The following is a 23785-nucleotide window of genomic DNA, read 5'->3' on the forward strand; positions in this document are numbered from 1 at the left end:
CAACTAAGCCTGTGAACCACAACTATTGAGCCTGTGCTCTAGAGCCCAGGGTGAGCCTATGTGCCGCAGCTGCTGAAGTTGGTATGCCCCAGAGCCCATGATCCAAAACAAGAGAAGCCACTGCAATCACTCTGTGCACCACGACCAAAGAGCAGCCCCAGCTCACTGCAACTAGAGACAAAGCCCATGCAGCAACAAAGATCCAGCACAAACAAAAATAACTAAAAAAAAAAAAAAAAAAAGAGAGAGAGACATACAGTCCCAGTTCCAAACACATTTCAGCTCACTAAGGACTTGAATTACCTTACTATTTTCCCTCTGTGGTTCATTAATAAAGTACTCATTCAAGAACAACTATTTTTAAAAGTATGGTGATATTTCAGAAAATCTAAAAAGACAGAAGCAGGGAAAAAAAGCCCTTTGTTTGCAGCCAAGATGTGGAGACTAGATTGGAATTTATTTTGAACAATTATTTGGAGGAACTGTCATAACTATGAGAAATGCTGGAGTGGATGAAGCACAAGCTGGAATCAAGATTGCAGGGAGAAATATCAATAACCTCAGATATGCAGGTGACACCACCCTTATGGCAGAAAGTGAAGAACCAAAGAGTCTCTTGAAGAAAGTGAAAGAGGAGAGTGAAAAAGTTAGCTTAAAACCCAACATTCAGAAAACTAAGATCATGGCATCCGGAACCATCACTTCATGGCAAATAGATGGGGAAACAGTGAAAGACTTTATTTTTGGGGCTCCAAAATCACTGCAGATGGTGACTGCAGCCATGAAATTAAAAGATGCTTACTCCTTGGAAGAAAAGCTACGACCAACCTAGACAGCTTATTAAAAAGCAGAGACATTACTTTGCCAAAAAAGGTCCGTCTAGTCAAAGCTATGGTATTTTCAGTAGTCACATATACATGTGAGAGTTGGACTATAAAGAAAGCTGAGTGCTGAAGAACTGATGCTTTTGAACTGTGGTGTTGGAGAAGACTCTTGAGAGTCCCTTGGACTGCAAGGAGATCCAACCAGTCCATCCTAAAAGAAATCAGTCCTGAATTCATTGGAAGGACTGATGCTGAAGCTGAAATTCCAATACTTCAGCTACCTGATGCGAAGAATTGACTCATGTAAGACTGAAGGTGGGAGGAGAAGGGGATGACAGAGGATGAGATGGTTGGATGGCATCACCGACTCAATGGACATGAGTTTGAGTAAACTCTGGGAACTGGTGATGGACAGGAAGGCCTGGCGTGCTGCAGTCCATGGGGTCGCAAAGAGTTGGACACGACTGAGCAACTAAACTGTCACAACTATTTTGAAGAAAGAATAAATGTCTATAAAATATAGGGTTCTGTGGTTTAAACAATTTTGACACCTTTTGTTGAAAGACCAAAACAAACAAAAAATGAAAACCATGTAGTATGTTCTATGGATCAGAAATTTAATAAATGCCCGAATTTCAATTTACACTAAAATATTTATTTAATTGATGACACTTTACAGGAATAAATAAGAGCAGTTTTTCTCTAATACAGATAGGTATATTTATCTATTTATATTTTTATATTTCTCTTTATACAAAATTGAAGCATTATCAAATTACTTTCCCTAAAACTGTAGCGCAAAAAAGAATACTCAGAAACAGAAAGAAATACTGAAACATGTTCATCATTCAATTAGAACCAAGGGCCTTCTGAATTGCAGCAAGTTATGATTTAGAGAAAAAACATGAGATTTGGAGCCAAGGGTCCTGGGCTCCACTGTTTACTTGCTATGTGTCATAGGCATATTTCTTAGTATTTCTGAATCTCAGTTCTCCACTTTTAAAACAGGAATGTTGTAAGTTTCATCAACTTCACAGGACTGGTGGGCAAATTAAACACAAAAATGTATAGGAAAGCTCTTTATAACACGTAAAGAGCTACAAAAATAATAGTTTTGTCTAATCTCATATAAAAGAATCAATGCATATCTTCTTTCAACTGAAGAATAAGCACCAAAAATGTGTGTGTGTTTTCTTCAGTTGGATTATGTCACTCTATAAACCAGAATAAGAAAATGCACCTTAACTAAGCACCAAAGCCTCTTGGACAAATGTGATCCAGGGTATATTCCTGTTAGTTTTCTGGACAACTAAGTAGGAGTTAATGAGTCCTGAGGGTCATTTGAAACTCTGAAGGCTCAAAGAAAATAAATCAAGAACATTTGTATTACATCAAATGGCTAGGATACAACAAGCTACTCCTTATTTAACAATTTCAAAGTCCATTAATTCTTCACAGAAGAAGAAACACTGGGTTATTATCACTTGCAATTATTTGCTTCTGTGAATATGACATTCTCTTGTTACAAAGATCAAATGCTAATCCTTGAGGGAAGTACTAGTGGAATGAAATAACAAATCCCATCATAAATTTAGATATTAGTGGTTAAAAAGTCTAGTTACACAAGAACATAGGAAAGAAAAAGAATCTAAGACATTAGTATGTAATAATGATAAAAACACCCTGCCATATTGCTATAATCATAAGAACTGAAATTATAGACACTGCAATATTTACAGATCAATCTTAAAACGTAAACATTTAGAACACAAATTAAAAGTAGAGAAAACAATTTTAATTAAACATTAATACACTTAATAAAGCTATGTTAACTGCCTACACTGATAATATTTAACATATAACAGAAATACTTAAAGTGTTCAGTGTTTCAATTTTTAGTAGCAAGATAGAGAGAAAAGAAATAATTGTCTAATATTAACTTACTGTTGGAGCTACATTACTCTGAAGTTACTATTTATGGAGTTACAGTCTATAACTACTCAAAGAACTGGGAGCTAATATAATCCATCATCTTTTAAAAATATTACTAATAAGATATTGATGAATCCTGTGCTAAAGATACTGAAGGCTCTTCCGAAAATGAGATCTATCTTGGTTGAGTATACTGAGTCATATAAAACTAGAAGAGTTGAGTTACTCTCTTATTCCAACTTCTTTTTAAGACTGATCTTATCAAAAGAAAAGTACACAATACCTCTCTTAATTTCCTCAGATAGAGATATTCTTTGGAATAAAAATAAGTATTTTTGTGTGTGTGTGCATGTGTGCAATCGCTCAGTGGTGTCCAACTCTTTTACGACCACTGTGGGCTATAGCCAGCCAGGCTCCTCTGTCCCTGGGATTCTCCAGGCAAGAATACTGGAGTGGGTTGCCATTTCCTCCTCCAGGGGATCTTCCTCACCCAGGGATCAAACCCATGTTTCCTGCATTGGCAGGTGGATTCTTCATCACTGTGTCACCTGGGGAGCCCAAACATTTTATTAGGAGTGTAAAATTAAAGATCTTGATAGCTATTATGGAAATAGTATACTGAAAAGGACTCAAAAACTACTGGACTGTACAACCAAAAAAGCGATAAACTCATTCAACTAAGAACAGTGTTTACTGACATCTACTGGATTGTTTTACTTATAACTTTATTCTATAAACTATGAAAAATTTAAAATACACTGAAGTCTGGACTGAACCAAGTGTACTTCATTCAAGGTCTTCGGTGTCTTTGGTAAACAGGTCTGCCAGGTCAGCCACGGTCAAGACAGAGGCCTCGGAATGCTTTGCGGAAGGGTTCGTGTGACTGCAGGATTTTCCAAGTGAGCAGAATCAGAAAGAAACCCCAAGAAATAAATTATTATGTTTGTCTTTATATACTGTTCTGGTCTCATAATAATGTAAGACATAAAAATATATTAATATTATATTCTTAATATAAGAGTACGTCCCTAATTTTTTGTAATTGAGTTATAAGAAACTCCGATAAGATGATGGGATCATTATTACAACTTGTTAAAATTAGGAAAGATTTCTATATAGCATTTTCAAACTTTGCCATAAAATGTTTTCCTCTGTACACTTAATAAACAAAACTCCTTGCCAACTACTGCTAAGGCTTTCACCTTACAACTTACCGTCTTACTATCCAAAGTTAATTTCAAGAAAAATTCAAGCTGCTATTTTTATTGAGGCAGCTTAAATATAATCACTGAATTCTGTTATATTTGGAAATACCACCAAGAAAAAGCCTTCATGTTTGAGGCAAAAAGCTTTTGTGGCAGCCTCTCTCTTTTCCACAGACCACCAATGAAAGAGAATTTCTGGTTTCCAATGGCCGCTTTACTGTGCAAAGTACTAATACCTCTGCAGAAACCATCCCTTCCAAGGCAATCATCTCTTCTGAGTTTATCTTGCAATCACACCTATCTCACCAGAATTCAGTTAGGCATTAGTTTATGTTTCAAGAAAACATATATGGAAAGAAAACAAATATTGAAAGAAAATATATTAGGAAGTAAATGTTAGGAAGTTTTATGATTTCAAACTTAAGTTTTTAAAATTAAGGCTGTTTTAGTCTCCCTGCTTCTGCTATGCCTGTAAGAGTAATAATACAATTACCAGCCTAGTTTTAAGTCCATACCTTTTAACTTGCATGTAACCCACAAGTGTCTGTAAGTTTCATGTTACAGATTTCAGACCAAGGCTTTTAGGTTGGGCATAAAGATAGATTTCATTTAAAAAGTAATCCAGCGTGGCAAGGAAATGTAGGCTAGTTCTCCCAAAGCCCTCCACTGGCAAAATATATATAGGTGATTGAAAGTATAATAGCTCTGAAATAAAGTTTCTTTAACAGCAGAATCACTTAAATATTTTTTTATGTATCTGCTGTTGTTCTTCCATCTCTAAGTCGTGTCCAGCTCTTTGGGACCCCATGGACTGCAGCTCTCCAGGCTTCCCTGTCCTTCACTATCTCCTGGAGTTTGCTCAACTTATAATCCCTATTAATAAATTAAGTCAAATATAGAATGCTTGGAGTATTAGCTGGGAAATTTTGGATAGGCAAAATGTAATACCTTGCTCTATAAAAAGTACTTGCACTTACATCTTTTGGTTGACTAAGTGATCATCTAGATGAAGAAGTTCTACACGCTTACACAACCTTAGATGAACGGGAACACTTCTGCCGTCTCCACTTGAAGCGAACTGTTACCTACCTCCTTTCAGCAGTTTTCAGCATTGCTTGCATTCTTTCTTCTATTGTCGCTTTTATTAAGAATCTGTGTACAATAGTGGGTCTAGAAGGTACATAACAATGATAAGTTTAAAAACACCTGTAGAACAGTTTAGAATGAATAAACTTCATATATTACATGCTATATTTATCAGTCAGTATCTGCTGTGGCAGGTACTAAGCCAGGTGCTGGGATGAGGGGGTTTGGTCAACAGTGAATACAACAAGCTAATCTCAATGAACCGCTATCTACAGTATCTACTGAGGGAAGACGTAATAAAAACACACCATGAAGACATTTTTAGGTATAGACAAGGTCATGAGGAGGCTGACATATGACCTGAAACATGACTGCTGAGAATAGGTGGCTACAAGCAGAGGAGGACAGGGAGGAGCAACCTGACAGCAGCAGCAGTACATCAATGCCACATCCGAGCACAAGCTTCGAAAGTCTGAGGGGCGGAAATAAGGCTAGCAGGGACGAAGCATACAGTGAGGGGGACGGAGGCTGGATTCCCTTCCTGCCCAGCCACCTGCAGGGTGGCTAAATCCTCCTTACCCTGCCCCTAACATAGTATATGTATTTACTCATTATGTTTATTGTTTACCATCTGTCTCTACCAATCCCCTACAACTAGTATTTAAGCCAGGTGAGGGCATCTCAAGTACTTAGAACAGTGCTTGGCACACAGAAGGAGCTCAATAAAAATTTACTGAATGAACTATACGGATACTGCTGGAGGTAGACAGCTCAAGTTGGTGATGGAAAGATGAGTTACTTCTACTCTGACTGTAGCTGTTTTCCCTTTTCTCCCTCAACAAGGAGGAGGAACAGAGAGACTGCAGATCTTCTCCTCAGAAAACAGAAAAATCTATATACTAGGGAAGCAAAGTAGGATTGTTAAGCAGTGTTGAGTGGCCTTTATAGACTTGTGGTCTCACATCTGAGATAAGCCCACTGTATGCTTTAGAAAACAATAAGAAGTCAGTGTTTAAAAATATAAGACAAGGCGAAAACAAACAGGGACTTCTCTGGTGGTCCAGTGGTTAAGAGTCGGCACTTCCATTTCAGGGGGCATGGGTGTGCTCCCTTGGTCAGGGTACTAAGATAACCACATGCAGTGTGGTACGGCCCCAAACCAAACAAAACCATCCCCGTCCCCGACATAAACCCGAATCAAACAAAGAAAAAACCTAGGAAGACATAACTACATTCTAAATGATACTTGGTAGTACTTTAGAACAATCTTACCTTTATTACAATTATATTACTTTGTCATATTTTGGTTGATGAATGTCTCTTTCCTGCTTAAAATTAAAGCCATTGTTTGCTCTCTCGGCCACTGCTTACTGAGCAGGCTATGTTTCTGAGTGTGGCATACAAGCCCTTACCTCCTGCCACTCCTCTGCACATACTTTATACCCCGGCAACTTCAAACTCCTGATGGTCCTGAGAAACATCATGTGGATTTTCTCTGTGTTTCCGCACAAGCAACTCTCTGCTGTGTGAGCACCCTTCTCTAGGCCAACTCTGGAGTAATTAGTCCTTCAAGACTCAATCTAATGAAGCCTCTCCTGACTCTCTAGGGCACAAGAGTACACGCTCTTCTTTGTTACCACAATATTCCTATTTTTGCACATTCTACTATAATATGTCAAATCATCTGTTTCCTGTATTACACAGTGATCTCATTGGGGAAACAAGATTATATCTTATTCAATTTGAATCTTCAGGGTAGAGCATATTTGTCATCATTGTTTAGTCACTGAGTCATGGGGACTCTTGTGACTCCACAGACTCTAGTCTGCCAGGCTCTTCTGTCTATTGGATCTCCCAGGCAAGAATACTGGAGTGGGTTGCCATTTCCTCCTCCAGGGGATCTTCTGGACCCAGGGATTGAACGCACATCTCCTGTATTTCAGGCAGATCCTTTACTGCTGAGTCCACCAGGGAAGGCTCCAGTGTCTAGAATAATACCGGACATATAGCAAGGGTTCAATCAATATTTATTTAACAAGTGCTTAGTATGGGTGCCACCACCCTTATGGCAGAAAGTAAAGAGGAACTAAAGAGCCTCTTGATGAAAGTCAAAGAGGAGAGTGAAAAAGCTGGCTTAAAATTCAACATTCAAAAAATGAAGATCATGGCATCCGGTCCCATTACTTCAAATAGATGAGGAAACAAAACAGTGACAGATTTTATTTTTGGGCTCCAAAATCACTGCAGATGGTGACTGCAGCCATGAAATTAAAAGACGCCTGCTCCTTGGAAGAAAAGCTATGACAAACCTAGACAGCATATTAAAAAGCAGAGACATTACTTTGCCAACAAAGGTCCATCCAGTCAAAGCTATGGTTTTTCTAGTAGTCAGGTATGCACATGAGAGTTGGACCATAAAGAAAGCTGAGTGCTGAAGAACTGATACTTTTAAACTATGGTGCTGGAGAAGACACTTGAGAGTCCCCTGGACTGAAAGGAGATCCAACCAGTCAATCGCAAAGGAAATCAGTCCTGAATATTCACTGGAAGGACTGATGCTGAAGCTCCAATACTTTGGCCACTTTTTCCAATGAGAACTGACTCATTGGAAAAGACCCTGATGCTGGGAAAGATTGAAGGCAGGAGGAGAAGGGGATGACAGAGGATGAGATGGTTGGATGGCATTACCAACTTGATGGACATGAGCCTGAGCAAGCTCTAGGAGTTGGTGATGGACAGGGAAGCCTGGCATCCTGCAGTCCATGTGGCTGCAAAGAGTTGGACATGACTGAAGGACTGATGTGAACTGAGTATGGATGCATTAGAACAAATTGAAAGCATCTAACATCCAGGAGGTAGTGCATCTGAGAGGCTGTATAAAGGACAATTATCCATTCTGATATTTGAATAAAAGTAGTACATACTACATAATATTTACTATTAGGTTTACTTAACTATCTCTTATATTAGATCGGGAAGGTTGTACTTTCCTAAGGGGAAGCATTTATAAGAGCTATTTGTTTTCAGTTACGCTTGAGATATGGCTTCTTTTAAATACTGGCTACTTCAGCAAATCAAAAATCAGTTCTTCTCAAAGTTATGACAGATGCCTTCAGCTTAATAGTTGTCTTAGGTATTTTAAGAAACTATCCTGATGAACAAGGAAAGAGAAAAATCTGGGAGAAGGTGGGGATTTGGTGTTTGGAGGAGAGTCACTGGAAATCTCAAAATATCTTCTGGTCATATAATAAGAATTGAAAATTTAATATATAAGTAAGTCACTAAAAATGAATAGGTTAAGATGAACATAAATGAAGAGTTTAAATGCTGACTTGTATCTTAGAAACAAGAGCAAATGTGACTGAGGCTAACTTTAGTCCTTACTTTGTTTGTCCAATCCGGTGCACCCTTCCGATGGCCTGAAGCTCATGGGCAGGGTTCAATATGGGCTCCACCAAGAGAACATGAGTTGCTTCAATGATAGTTAATCCATTAGAACCTGTGTGCAGGGGCAGCAGCAAAATATTGATTTGGGGATCATATTTAAATGCTGACAGGTTCTCCTAAAAAAAGAAAGGTACATTTAAATTTTAGCTGGATAGTCAAAAATAAAAGCAGGATACTACAGCTCGGGCTAAAATGCCCAATGATATCCAGGTCATTGTGAAAGGCAATAATTAAGAAAATTAAATGTTAAGAAGACAAATTTTAGAAAACAAAATCATGTGGCTCGACTTTAAGAAAAAAAAAGTGTCACACAACCTCTCATGTTCTTTATAATACATAGAAGAATCACAAGACACGTGCATGTGATGTATGCAAATGAAACTATATGAGCTTAGAGGAAAGAAGGAGTGAGAGAAAGTGCTACAGTGAGTATGAGAGACATGAATCTGCTAAATTTTCACTTGGTCTTTTTTTGGTGTTTTTCTCTTAGGTTTGTTCCTGTCATTGTGCTGAGTGTGAGGTAAGCACAATTTGACCATATGCAGTTCTGCCTAATACAGTGTTTTTAGAACTTAATTTTAGGGGCATGAGGCCTCTGTCCATTCAAAAGGTATACTATAGGCCATCTTTTCCTATGTTAAAGAAACGGACCTCAAGTCATAAGATCTTTAAATATGGTTTGCTATGGGTATAACTGAATAGATGGAAAGTAAATGTAATTTGTTTACTTTGCCTTTAAATATTAATCTTATAGTCAATCAAGAACTCAAACTGTTTTTGTGGTTTATATGACACACCACAATAAATGCAAGTAAGCTAGTTAAGAGCAGTTTCAGTTTGCAACAATTCACTCCAAAAAACATGAGTAAATTCTTCTTGACATACCTGAAATGTCTTAACACGACTGATCTGTGCAAATTCCATGTTGTTGTCAGTGAGAGCTTTTGAAATAATGTCTAATACATCTTGCCACTAAGAACACAGAAAACAGAAAACCAAATATTTACACATAGCTTTCATGTAAAAAGGATTTGAAAAGGGACTAAACCAAAATAAGCTTTATACCTCAAAATTAAGTAAACAAAAACAAAAACTTCAAGTGTAATACCATTAATATTATTTTCTATCCTGAAAGATATTTTAAATCAAATGCTGGTTAAAGATAGGGTAAAAAAATGAGCATCTTTAATAAATGAATTAAAATAAACATAATAGAAAATAAATTATAGAATATATAAGCAGAAGTGGCTATTTATCTTTCAAAAATGAAAACCAGAAGTTCTACTCAATACCTTTTTTTCAATAGGCTAATTTTCTTTTCCTTAACCAAGTACATTTGTGAAATGACTTTCAAGTTTATAGATTTCAATTTTAAAATAGTAATATAAGAAATCCCTAAGTAAAATTAATATTAAAAACATAAAATACAGCTATGGGAATTGCTTTGTGAAGCATCATCAAATTTCTCTAAAAATAATTCTATCCAATGGATATAGGAAAAAAAATTTAACAAGGAAAAGTCGATCAGTAATGCTAAATCTCAATTACATCATGGCAAACATTAACAATTAGTTCTCAGATATAAACTGACTAGAAACAGAAAGCCAGTCCAAGTTAACACTGAGGATATTGACTGTACCGTTGAGAAAACAAGTGCCTTAGCCCCTGGATCTCTAAGCTGGATTCTCATCAGAGTTCTGACCACAGCTTCCACTTTTGTAGAATGGCTGCCCTTTGAACACAAAGAAGAAAACCCATTATTATCAAATAAAATCCAATCAACAAGGGAATGGAAAGTCAATGTAAAACACCATCAAAACTGTATGATAGGTACATATGTATTTATTCTTTTTCATTTCATATTTGCTGGAAATTTTCTTTAGCCTCAAACTGCAGAAGTTACAGATTTATATCCCAAGAAAATCAAATATAAAAAAGCACTCCAGAAATTCATAAGACCCTAAGATAAGCTTTTTAAGTGGCTATATTTTACAATTACAAAACTTTGTTATTTTAGATAATCAGAATATATATTAAAATACACATCACTTTAGATAGGATGGCACTGAAATTGTTCAGAATATAATGAATCAAAACTCTAATGTAAGCAAATAGTAAAGAACCTAACCCACAAAAACATCCTTTCTTTTAAGGGCATTACAAAGGACAATGACAGAGGTACAAATGATGTCCACTTGGACAGAGGCAGACTTATGCAAAGCGAGATAAACACTTAAAAACTGCTTTTTGTACTCTGCATAACCATTTCTAAGATAAAGGAATAAGAAAATGAAGAAATAAAGCGTGTTTTTGAAGCCTTCATTGAGAAAGTTTTCCTCCTAGAATGCTGTGGGAGACGGTATGACATGGAGCTTAAGGGCATGAGACTGAGTGAGATAAATTGAAATTCAACTGCCAGTTCTGCAGCTCCTTAGTTACAAAGATTCTAACCTTTCTAAGCCTTAGTTTGTCAACCAGGGATGATGATTATATTTATTTCCAAAGGTTGCTGTGCTGGTTAAAGGAGAAAATGTGTACAAAGCGTTTAGCCTAATACTCCAAATAGTAGACACTTGGTAACCTTTCGGAGACATCAGATCACCCTACAAGAGGGGCAGATGTAACCAAAACGTAAAAGTATCCCCATATTACTATTACCCTCACATCATGCCCCCTTATTACTTTTACACAGAGATATTTAAAGGTAAAAATAGAAACAAATAAGGAAGAAAGTTTTATTAAGTTTAAAGTCATCAACAAAGAATTAAGGAAGATTTTTAAATTCTTATATTAAAGTCCTATATCTACATTTATTTCTCTGGATATGTAGACTTTCAGTTATACTTGAAAGGTTAAAAAGTATAAGGGAACTGTTTCAATCTAAAAATTATCTTAAATAAGAGCAAAACTATCTCACATAAAAGAAAACAGGAAATTAGCATAAAGTGATCATTTTAGCAGTTAAGAAAGAAACTTCCATGTTCCATGCAAGGTTTTATTTTCAAAGATATTTTCAAGTGAAACACCAGGATAACTATGAACTCTTCTAAAATTAAGCTGCTTCTTACAAAAATTTCAAAAGAAAACAGAATAACCTTTTATAAGCAAAATTCCAACCTGGATTGGTAACTCTGTGAAGGAAAAGACTAGAGTTCAGTTCAGTTCAGTCACTCAGTCGTGTCCGACTCTTTGTGACCCCATGGACTGAAGCACACCAGGCCTCCCTGTCCATCACCAACTCCAGAGTTTACTCAAACTCATGTCCATAGAGTCGGTGATGACATCCAACCATCTCATCCTCTGTCGTCCCCTTCTCCTCCCATCTTTAATCTTTCCCAGCATCAGGGTCTTTTCAAATGAGTAAGTTTTTTGCATCAGGTGGCCCAAATATTGGAGTTTCAGCTTCAGCATCAGTCCTTCCAATGAATATTCAGGACTGATTTCCTTTAGGATGGACTAACGGGATCTCTTTGCAGTCCAAGGGACTCTCAAAGAGTCTTCTCCAACACCTCAGCTTTCTTTATAGTCCAACTCTCACATTTGCTTATTAATATAAATTTACATTAATTTCATTCTTTTTTGTTCTTACAAACAATACTTCAGTGACTATACTTAGAGGATTGGGTATGTGTGCACAGAGTTTTTGTTGGCTAGGCATATCAAAGTGGAACTGTTGGTCAAAGGTTAAAAAAAAGTTTTTAGATTATCTGGATTGCAGTAGATTCCCTATCATGCTGACCCTAGTAATGCTAGAAATTTAAACTATCAATAGTTTAGATGTGCCTGCTTCTTAGTACACTTGTTAAAATTCAATTTTTTGCCAATAGCATAGGTAAAATGAGGAAACAAATTTTCATTTATCTGCATTTTCCTGAGAATGAGCTTGAATATCACTTGCTGGCCATTCAGAATTTCTCTTCTGTGAACTGTCTGTTCATATTCCTTGCCAATAAAAATAAACTGGTTTGTAGGACCACTCAAATACTGCACATGTTAAATTCATGTTGTAAATATTTTCCTACCTTTCTATATGTAGTTCACATTTAATTGTATTAAATGCAATAGTGTTAGCAAAAGTACTGTCTTAATACATTATATTAGTTTCAGTAACTCACAAATGCTTGATGAATGGTATGTGGGTTTATAAACTAGATGTCTTTTTGATTTTATTAGGCTTTTCTGTGTTTGACAGTTAAATTTGTCTTTCATAAGGGAAAGATGAGAGATTTTATTTGGAAAGGAACAGCTTTTTCTTTAATTAACTGCCCTGCGATGGTTCTATGTAGTATCATTTGATATGATATCATACCTGAGTATAGAATGCTTCTGTCATTTATCAGTTGATATACTACTTGAAAACATGGACTAAATGGCATTTACTTTTATATCTCTTAGAGCCGTGCATGGTCTTCCATAATAGTATACACTTAACCAATTTACTTAATGTAAAAGAAAATTTAATATGTACTTTTAAAGTTCTCAATCCCAAACAAATCTGAGTAAAACAATACAGATAAAATGAAAATAAAAGAGGTTAGAATATAATTTAAAACTCTCAACATATTTTTTTATTCATTCAGAATGATCAACAATAGGCAAATCAAATCTTATGATTGATCTCTATCGCTTTCCCAGAAAGACTCAGATAAGAACAGTCATGAAAGACAAGCAGATTTAATCTAACACAAAGCAAGCTTGAGGAGGATTTTGGGTTAGAAATATGTAATGAAATCTGGGGAACTGGTCTTAAAAGAAGTAAGTGATTGGAGGGTGTTACGATTTCTTTCAGGTTTATCAACTCTTGTTTTTTTTTTTCACCCACCTATCAGCAGCGATAGGAGAGGTTAATAAAGTCAGCCAACCCTGTGGACTTTTAGTTCAAATCCTTAGGATCAGAGGTCCTTATTCTTAACTTTCTTTTCTCTTTTCTGCTTGTGCTTTTTTCCCCTTCCAAGTGAAAAGCAAAAGTCCCAAAATAATACTGAAAAGACCATGGTTGGTCTAAGAGCAGAGTCAATAAAAGTGATCAGAGACAGGGCAGACTTTCTTCTGTGTCATTCTTCTATCATTCAATCCCTCCAACATTTCAGGCAAGTTCATGTTTGATTATTTAAATCATTCAACAAAAATTTTCTGTGCACACAAGTGACAAGAACTACAGTAGGCACTGGATGTACAAAGATGAAGATACTCCCTTATTCCCAAATGCATACAGTCTAACGTATGTTACAGAACATGGAGAAAAGCAAAGGAAAGTCTTATACTGCTGGGCTGACTTGGAAGTGACTTAAGTGAACGCTTTATTATACCAGCTTAATAAGCATTATCCACATTCTACTGTTCTTCTTAATGTTTCTTTTTATCTCATATGCATAAATGAACTTTGGCTCAAATCTACCAGTTTCTGAAGAGACTACACAATGTGGTCACTGCTCCAGAAAAAAAACATTCACCTTTTTGAACAGACTGAAATAGGAAGAAGGTGATGGATTATATACATGTTGTATCTGTATAGGAGGTGATCATAGAAAAGGCAAAAAAGATATGGGAGAGGAAAAAGGGATGCCAATCTATCCCTGTGCAAGGTGTTAAGAAAGTATAAATATTCTCAAGACATGTAAATTGGTAGCCTTAATCCAACCCAGCTTATGTTTTAGTCATGTCAATCAACACACAGATGAAAAGTTAAGCTGGAATTAGGAGGGTGCATAGGAATAGACACCCCACCCCCAAACTGCTAGATTATTCCTTAATATATGAGATTGATAAAGTTGCATTTAATTATAGCACCTCTGTCCTTTTCTATTGTTCTTGTCCCTTTCCTCATTCCTATCCTTTCTTGATAGTCTCCAGTTTTTCCAGATATATATCTGCCAACCCTGAGTCTATGATTAATGCTCAGTTTTCCTTTGTTTCTGAAGCATCAGTGACCAAGCCCGAGCTTTGGAATAAAGACCCTTCATTTGTCCTCTGCCTCTCTTCCCTGTATCTTTGTGGCCATTCTCTCTGAGACACAAGTTCTCTCTAAGGTCAACGAGGAGCTATAAAAAGAGACATCTGAAGGAAGTACAGCCATGCAGACCAAGCCAGTGCCTCTTCTGGTTTTCCTCTCATGAGGTAAGCAGCCAAGAGCATTGTAATAGTTAATACTGAAGAAAAAGAATTTGGAATTTTCCTTCTTTACAACAGAAGGATCTTATAAAATATTCTTTATGAAGATTTTTGCTCACCTGCTTATAATTTAATGAGCAAAACCAGACTAGATCTCGAAGCTACATACACAGGTCTTTCACTTTTCAGAAAATTAAATACAAAGTTAAAAGCTCCAGATCATTGGGTCAAAGCAATGAAAAAGAGTAGAGCTCCATTAGTAATAAAGGTTAATAAAAAATTTCTCATGAAATCTGGCCTAGAGGCTATCTACTAGCATAACTAAAATCAGAAAGGTCATGTAGCTTCTTATCTATTTTAAGTAGGTATAATTAACATTTTTAAAAATCAGAGTTAAATTTGATTGGAGTGTGCAGTTCTATACTCTCAGGCTCTTGTAAAATTCTGAAATCATACACTGCGTTAAAAGCTGTTAAATGTGTTTAGTTCAGTTCAGTCGCTCAGTCGGGTCCGACTCTTTGCGACCCCATGAATTGTAGCACACCAGGCCTCCCTGTCCATCACCAACTCCTGGAGTTCACTCAAACTTACATCCATCAAGTGGGTGATGCCATCCAGCCATCTCATCCTCTGTCGTCCCCTTCTCCTCCTGCCCCCAATCCCTCCCAGCATCAGAGTCTTTTCCAATGAGTCAACTCTTCGCATGAGGTGGCCAAAGTACTGGAGTTTCACCTTTGGCATCATTCCTTCCAAAGAACACCCAGGACTGATCTCCTTCAGAATGGACTGGTTGGATCTCCTTGCAGTCCAAGGGACTCTCAAGAGTCTTCTCCAACACCACAGTTCAAAAGCATCAATTCTTTGGTGCTCAGCGAAGGATAGAAAACTGAGTTTTGTTTCTATCATATATGTAGGAGACTAAAAGAATTCTAACAATAAAACAATCAACTAATATTTAATTTATTTAGACTTTGATCAACGCCTCTCCTCCAGAACGGGTCTAAATATTTTACCAATGCAACTTAGAGAGAGGTACGACTTTTTATTCCCTGAGGTCTTACTACTGGGGAAAGAGGGTGCACCTTAGAAAAATCCATGAGTATGGTAGAAAAGAGATTGCAGTTGGCTTCACACTATTCCCTCCACATCTATGTCCTATCTGTTGAGACTCCTGACTTGGAGAAGGGAGAACAGACATGGCACCTTCCAACTGGAGCAGCAAAATGCTACCTGTACTTGATTCATATGAACAAAAGAAAAATAGTGCTATATGACTAGAAAGTTAGTACTGCTTTGTATTTTTTTTTCAGTGACTTATACAATAGAAGTGAAAACTGTGGACTCTGAAGCAGAGCTTGGCAATCCATGACTGAACCAACAGTTCGTTGCCTGTTATAACCCTTCTTCACTGTCTTAGTCCTCCTTCCTTCAGCTTCTCTTATTTCCTCTGTTAAATCCATCCATATGCCTCTCCCACACCTTTTCCTTCGTAGTATCTATGGATTCTCATGGTCAGGCTCAGCTCCACTGGCAGAATTAAAGGCTACAGTGTCTGCTGTGTTCTGAAGAGCATCAGAAAAAACTCAACACAATGGAGATGATGAATGTATTCAGTTTTCATCAAACATCAGAGAAAATATTCATGTCTAGATTCTGCAGGCAGACCATATCCTTAGAGATTTTACAGATACTGAGTATTTGTACATCATCTTTAACAGCTTCACACCACACTGTGTGCTGTGTGTGCTTAGCCGCTCAGTCATGTCCCACTCTTTGCAACCCCAGACTGTAGCCCACCAGGCTCCTCTGTCCATGAGATTTCCCAGGCAAGAATACTGGAGTGGGTTGCCATTTCCTTCTCCAGGGGATCCTCCCAACCCAAGGACTGAACCCAGGCCTCCTGCATGGCAGGCAGATTCTCTACTGTCTGAGCTACCATATTAGTATGTATGTTCTATATATTCTATACATGTGAAATACACATAAACTAATATATACAAGATATGTCAAATAATGTCTCATAGTAAGGAGGCCAATTACTTATGACTCTAAAGTGAAGGCGGAATGAAGTCGTTTTTAGAAGTGCAAAAACTGATTTGCCATTCACATGCTCATCATATTAAAATTTCTTGATGCAGTTATAGCACAGTGAAAAAAAGAATCAAAGAATAAGGGTTACATGAATAATGATATCAGATAAGGCTGACACGGAAGTGCAGGAAGCTAGCTAAAAAAGTGAGAACTTCTATTAGACTGGGGTACTTAAAAAGATTCTTCACTGAAAAGTGAAATTTAAATGATACAGGATCAAGATTCTGCTCCTTTCTGCATGACTTCAATCACTCTACTTGGTTCTGTAATGAAAAGTATTTATATAACAAAATGTAGATGTATAAATATTATAATATAAAAATGGTAATATTATAAAAATACAAAGGAAAGGAATGAAGGAGGAATAGATGCATTAATTTTTCCTATTTTATAGTGAGGAGTCAGCAGATACTGTCTAAAGCTAGTACTTTAAGAAACAAAATTGATGCATATTACTGAGAATCATAGAGGTGATCTTTGTAAATAAAAATAGAAATTGTTCACAGTGGCAAGGCAAAGTAGGATGGATGAAGGAGAACGTTAGTTTTCACTGAGTGTCGTTCATTTCATTCTGAATTTATTTTAATCTTTGGTGTAAATTACTTCCACTAAAAAGTAACATTATACTGATTTCTGACAGATGAATAAGGATTTTAGGGGAATGGGTGGGAGATTTGTAATTGTAATCCTGGGAACTTTTAAGTGTATCAATGATACAATTGGGATTGTGTTTATCCTAAGTGATAAACACTTCCCTGGTGCCTAAGATGGTAAAGGATCTGCCTGTAATGCAGGACATCCAGGTTTGATTCCTGGGTTGGGAAGATTCCCTAGAGAAGGGAATGGCTACTTACTCCAATATTTTTGCCTGGTGAATTCCATGGACAGAGGAGCCTACAGTCAATGGGGTTGCAAAGAGTCAGACATGACTGAGCAACTAACACACATTTTATTATAAATGAACTGGTCTTCTGAATTATGTGATTACTCTAGTGCTGTGTAATATTGTACCTACAGCACCTCTCACTGCTCTAGGGTCAAACGGGTGCCTTGCCTCTGTTAGCTGCCACAGGAAAGGAGTGTCAGCCTTGTTAGAAATGGGACAATCACAGCTGAAACAGAGCAGAGTTAGTATTTAAATTTTCCAGCTATTACTCGGATTGATTTTTTGCAATCTTTTAAACTTAGTATAAGAGTCAAAAATCCTGAGATTAGAGTTTTTTTTGAAAATTCATTTAACTGAAGAACATCACTTTTAAAAAGACAAATTTATACAATTTAGCTCCCTCACACCCCCAAAAGAACTATAGTTTTTCATCAGTTATAACTAGGGCTATAATTTGGTAATAGGTCACAGATTTTTCTTTAGGTTTTCTTACTGGTTTGTAACTTCCAAATAACCTTAATGTTTCCTATTTTTAGGAAAACAGTACAGAGGAAGTAATTTTCTGTCTTGGGACTTTCTGACTTTCATTACTTTTATTCTGGACTTCTTTTAAAGTAGAGCTGACTTTTACAATTTGCTTGTGCTGTCCATAGTAGTTCTAGTTGAGTAAGATCAGTTAACATTGTTTTATTTCTGTCTGCACCTGTTCACCATGCTAAAAACCCAAGTTGATAGTGACAGATACAATTTAGTGCAGTTACACAGTTTATATACGATTGATCTCACAAATCAGGAATATTTGTCAAGTTCTTGCCTGGGAAAATGGTTGGGCTTTTCACATGTTTCTTCAATAAAGTCCAGTGGAAACTCCACCCAGGCAGCCTAGGTGGGAAATTTTACAAGTGCACTTAGCCACAAAAACATCCTGTTCTTTAAAGTATTTTGAATAATTATTTCAAAGAGATAAAAAGGTAGCAATAGCAAAAAAGTTAAAAATTTTATTTGGACCCAAAGGTTATGGGGGATATTATATGTAAATATAATAGATGGGGAATAGATGGGGAAAACAATGGAAACAGAGACAGACTTTATATTCTTGGCTTCCAAAATCACTGCAGATGGTGACTGCAGCCATGAAGTTAAAAGATGCTTGTTTCTTGGAAGAAAAGCTATAACAAACCTAGACAGCATATTAAAATGAAGTGATATTACTTTGCCAACAAAGATCCATCTAGTCAAAGCTATGATTTTTCCAGTAGTCACGAAGGATGTGAGTTGGACTATAAAGAAAGCTGAGCACCAAAGAATTGATGCTTTTGAACTGGTGTTGGAGAAGACTCTTGAGAGTCCGTTGGACTGCAAGGAGATCCAACCAGTCAAATGTAAAGGAAATCAGTCCTGAATATTCATTGGAAGGACTGATGCTGAAGCTGAAGCTCCAATATTTTGGCTACCTAAAACAAAGAGCTGACTCATTGGAAAAGACCCTATGCAGGGAAAGATTGAAGGCAGGAGGAGAAGGGGACAACAGAGGATGAGATGGCTGAATGGCATCACCGACTCAATGTACATGAATTTGAGCAAGCTCAACAGAAGCCTGGGGTGCTGAAGTCTATGGGGTCACAAAGAGTCAGACACGACTGAGGGACTGACCAACAACAACAAGATAATATCAAGTATCTTATATAAGAATACTTAGAGGAGCGTATTTAAATATAACCACTTGTGGATTATATTTACCAAATTATTTTATGTCAACTTTAAACTCAGTCAGAATTTTACAATCAGTTTTCTTCCACCTAGATATTTTAATTATAGTTAGAAAGTATAAGACAGACTTTACAAGTCACCTTCAAGTCAATTGAATACAAACTGAAAAAAAAAAAGGAAAAGAAACAACATGATCCTACACATAGTACAGTTTGACAAATGGTGTTGCTAGGTTTCTCTGAGCTTTAATGTAAAAATACAATATTTTGTTTTTCCTCTACAAAAGGCTGTATAAAACATCTTTACCAGCAATAGATTTGCTTGTTAAAAATGCAGATTTCGGGACCAGATCCAAGATCTAACAAGTTAAAAGTTATGGGAATGCAGCCTGAAAATATACTTTAACTTAAAAAACAGAGCACTTGATCACTAGGCACTCAAAAGTTTGAGAAGCTGAACCTCTGTGTGTGTAGCAGGTGCTGTTTTGCTGTGGCTATATCCATGTATTCTCTCTTGGATAGAAACTTCTTATGACATAAGAATCTTGTTCATTACAGGGTCAGGGTTTCCAATGACAAAAATGCTTTGTATGAAAGAGAGCCAAACTGAGGACACAGGGAACAGGTCACGTGGGGCCTATGTTCTGCCAGGAGGCCTACGTCACCCTCTAAAATGCCTGGCAGTTGTCAGAACTCGCAGAGGGAATTTTGTTCACTTTGCAAAATGCCCAGGAAGTTCCAAGGGTCACTTAAGAATACTGTGACACTGCTGTTAGGGTAGAGACAGTCTTTAACTTAAATGCATACCCTAAATCACTAATGAATACTTTATTCATTTTATTTCTATGGTCAATCAATAGGATTCCTTACATTGGGAAATACCAGTAGAAAAAAAAAGTCTTATATTTAATTCTATTTTTATGTTCTCCAAATATCCTTTACCAGAGATCAGCTAGATGATTAAGCACCATGTATGAAATTACATTGTTTGCTGTGTCCGAGTGTCTTGACATGAATTCTTAGAGTAAAGTCAACATTTCAGATAAAAACTTTAATGAAATAAGTTTCAAAACAATGCCTTCAGTATTTACATAGAGCCATCTTTATATCCCTCAACTCTAAGATGACGTGATCAATTAAGTGGGATAGTCTCAGACGGTCAGAGTGCAGTGCGAGTCTGAGAAAACAAGCAGATGCTTCAAGAAGATGGCAGAAATGTGACAGTCAGAAAAGGACACAGGCAGCAGAAGGCGGAAATGGCAGACAGAAACAGTGACAGAAAACAAAAAGTAAATGCAGAGAGAAGCAACGTGAGAATGCAGAGAAGCGATAAAACTTGCTCGCACAGTAAGTGTAATATTCAGTCACGTATTTAATAAAAAGGAAACATAAGTATATGTACATCTAAGATAATTTAACTTTGATAAATTCTGTATTCTTTTTGGAAAAAAATTATTTATTTTAATTGGAGGATATTTACTTTACAATACTGTGATGGTTTTTGTCATACATCAACATGAATTAGCCACAGGTATATGTGTGTCCCCCCCCCATTCTGAACCCCTCTCCCACCTCCCTCCCCAACCTATCCCCATGGGTGGTTCCAGAGCACCCACTTTGGGTGTCCTGATTCATGCACTGAACTTACACTGGGTATCTATTTTATATATGGTAATGTAAACATGTTTCAGTGCTATAAAATTTTTTTTTGGTAGATCCTTCAATTAATTCCTGTGTTCATCAATATCCACGGAAGACAGGAAGGAAAAAGTCAGAGCATAATATACAGTTATTTGTACACTGATACTCCTGTCCCAACAGGACAGCATATGTAACTGTCCTGATCTTTCTCCTAGGTGTCTAGGAGAGCTGCCATAAAATGAACAGGTGTTTGAGTTTGATGGCCTCAGTTTCAGAGAGTTGGTGCTGTTTACTAGTAGCCAGGCAATCACTTCCTAAACCTTACTGCATGAGGTCTGACACAGCAGTTCCTTCTTATGCTTGTTCCCTGTACCGTCATGAGCCATGCATGCCATCTGTGGCCCCTGGGATGCCTGAGGCCAGAGGAGAAGAGAGAGGTAAAGAAAAAAGACTTTTTATGCAAAGGAGAGTAGGAAGAGAGGAGGGGGGCGAACTGAAAAAGAAAGCAGTTCTCTGTGTGGTCAACAGGCTAAAGTATAATCAACTCTGGATATTATATACCTTCCACTTGGACCACTTACTCAACATTCAAATCTCATTGCTTCAGCTTCTACCACCTCAGCTGAGTTACCCATTTCTACAGTCACATCTGGAGTACTGAATACCTATTTTCTTTGAAAAGAACTAATACAAATATCACATGATACTGCTCATATGTGGAATCTAAAAAATTGGTATAAATGAACTTATTTACAAAACAGAAACAAGTCACAATAGTAGGAAACAAACTTATGGTTGCCAGGGGGAGTGATAAATCGGGAGATTGGTATTGACATATATACACTACTCTATATGAAACAGAGAACTAATACGGATCTACTGCATAGCACAGGGAACTCTACTCAATACTCTTAATGACACACATGGGAAAAGAATCTTAAAAAAAAAAGTGGACACATGTATATGTTTAACTCTTTTACTTTGTTGTACACCTGAAACTAATACTATAAATCAACTATATTTCAGTAATAGTAATAGTAATAAAAAGGTCTCCTATTCTCTGATAAGGACCTGTGGTTTGGTCTACTCACAAAATACAACCTTGGACAATAAGTGAGCAGACAGCAGCAGGGACCCAGAAGGAGAAGGAATTAATTAAAAATATTCTACTACTTCTAGCTTATGAGCCAGCTCCATCAGTCTTCCAACTACTTCTTCCGGCCTACATGCTCTACCACACTCATATGTTGAATTGTCCTCTAAGTTTGGTTAGGAAAACAAACAAAAAAAGCATGCTTACATAAAACAAAGAACAAAAAACCTAGTAAAGGCTTTTCATTAAATAAATACCCCCTCAGGCAGAAAGTCCAATTACAGATCCTACTTGGATTTTGGGTTTCCCTGGTGGCTCAGTGGTAAATGTAGGAGACGTGGGTTTGATCCCTGGGTCGGAAGGAGCTCCTGGAGAAGAAAATGGCAACCTACTCCAGTATTCTTGCCTGGGAAATCCCATGGACAGAGGAGCCTGGTGGACAACCGTTCATGGGGGTCACAAGAGAGTTGGACACAACTTAGAGACTAAACAACAAATCTGGAATTTATTTTATTTGCATTTTAAATTATAGTCTTTTTTCTTAAAGTTCTGAATGAAACATAGGAAAAAAAATTAGGAAAATAAAGCAAAGTTTTCCCTATAGTCTGAAATACCAATCCATGCCATCTAAAAATGCACTATCTCCTTGTGACAGTCTTCGCTAATTACTTCAGGAATCAATTTATTTTATCCCTCAATTTGGTGGGGCATATCTTCTTTTTCCTGATACATTGGGCTGAATGGAAAAATGAGGAAAAAGAAACCTGGAATTGAACCAGAGCTCTATCTAATATCTATAGTGTTCAGAAACACTATTAAAAAAAAAAGGACTGGAATTCTAAGATGTCACTTTTTTGCTATAGTGGGCATAATTATTACTATGTTTGAAAAAGCATTCCTGTGTTCCTACCGTGAGGAATGAGTAGATGTACTGAGGCTTTCAGGCAGTATATCTACAGTCAACAGTAGTTGCTTCATAGTCACTGAGCCAGCCCTGCTCTGATTCTGATGCTCTCATTGCCAGATACTGACTCCTATTACATTGCTCTGACTATGCATGTTCTTAACCGACTTTACCTTCACAGGGATGTCCTCTTCCTGGCTGGCTTTCTCTGAGGTGAAGACATAGGAGATTTCTTTGTGAGACGTGGTCTGGCGGCAGATGGCACACTTAATGGAGCTCCTGTGAGACCCCACGCTGTACTGTTCGATAATAATTGAAATGCACTCATTACAGAAACAGTGCCCGCAGGTCAATACTGCCCACTAAAGAAGAAAACACACAGAATGTGCCTCAGCGAGATGCTATCAAAGATGCCTTCCAATCTATAAATCTATTAAAAGGACAGGAAGAGAGCCATCATTTCATTTCCTAAATATTTCATGATATATAATAAAAAACCTTTAAGTCATAAAAGCTAAATTATACTTTTAAACTATTTTTTAGTGAACCATAGTTTTTAGTTCTGCTCACATTCACAGGAGGACTAATAGTCATCAATATTTTGTAAGATGTTGGTGTTCTCATTTCAGTATTTAGGAAAAATGCAAATTACTCTAATAGAGTAACAGATTGACTACAATATTGTGAGATATCATATTCAATACATTCTATACAACTTATTAAACAGATTTAATTTTTATATGTTAAAGCATTTACTACACAGAGAGTGAGATGCAAATGGTAAAGACAATAAAATTTCTGAGACAAACTAGTTGCATGAATCTCATCAAAACTAAAAGTAAAGAAGCTACTCACA

At 36.9% G+C, this 23785-nt stretch overlaps 1 protein-coding gene across 3 annotated transcripts in view; it reads right to left on the bottom strand.

Moving 5' to 3' along the window:
- Window positions 1–1420: 1420 nt before the first annotated feature.
- Window positions 1421–23785, bottom strand: part of SHPRH (SNF2 histone linker PHD RING helicase) — an 82822-nt gene continuing 60457 nt past the window's right edge. For all 3 annotated transcript variants that reach the window (XM_040238635.1, XM_040238636.1, XM_040238637.1), the window contains 6 exons: window positions 23103–23291; window positions 10134–10226; window positions 9380–9466; window positions 8432–8610; window positions 5051–5131; window positions 1421–3639 (listed from right to left, as the gene is read on the bottom strand). In XM_040238635.1, the coding sequence (XP_040094569.1) occupies window positions 3543–3639; window positions 5051–5131; window positions 8432–8610; window positions 9380–9466; window positions 10134–10226; window positions 23103–23291 (726 nt within the window). In that variant the 3' untranslated portion in view covers window positions 1421–3542. The remainder of the gene's footprint in view (window positions 3640–5050; window positions 5132–8431; window positions 8611–9379; window positions 9467–10133; window positions 10227–23102; window positions 23292–23785) is intronic.

The sequence above is a fragment of the Oryx dammah genome, unplaced genomic scaffold (assembly GCF_014754425.2).
Source record: "Oryx dammah isolate SB20612 unplaced genomic scaffold, SCBI_Odam_1.1 HiC_scaffold_4, whole genome shotgun sequence".
Lineage (NCBI taxonomy): Eukaryota > Metazoa > Chordata > Mammalia > Artiodactyla > Bovidae > Oryx > Oryx dammah.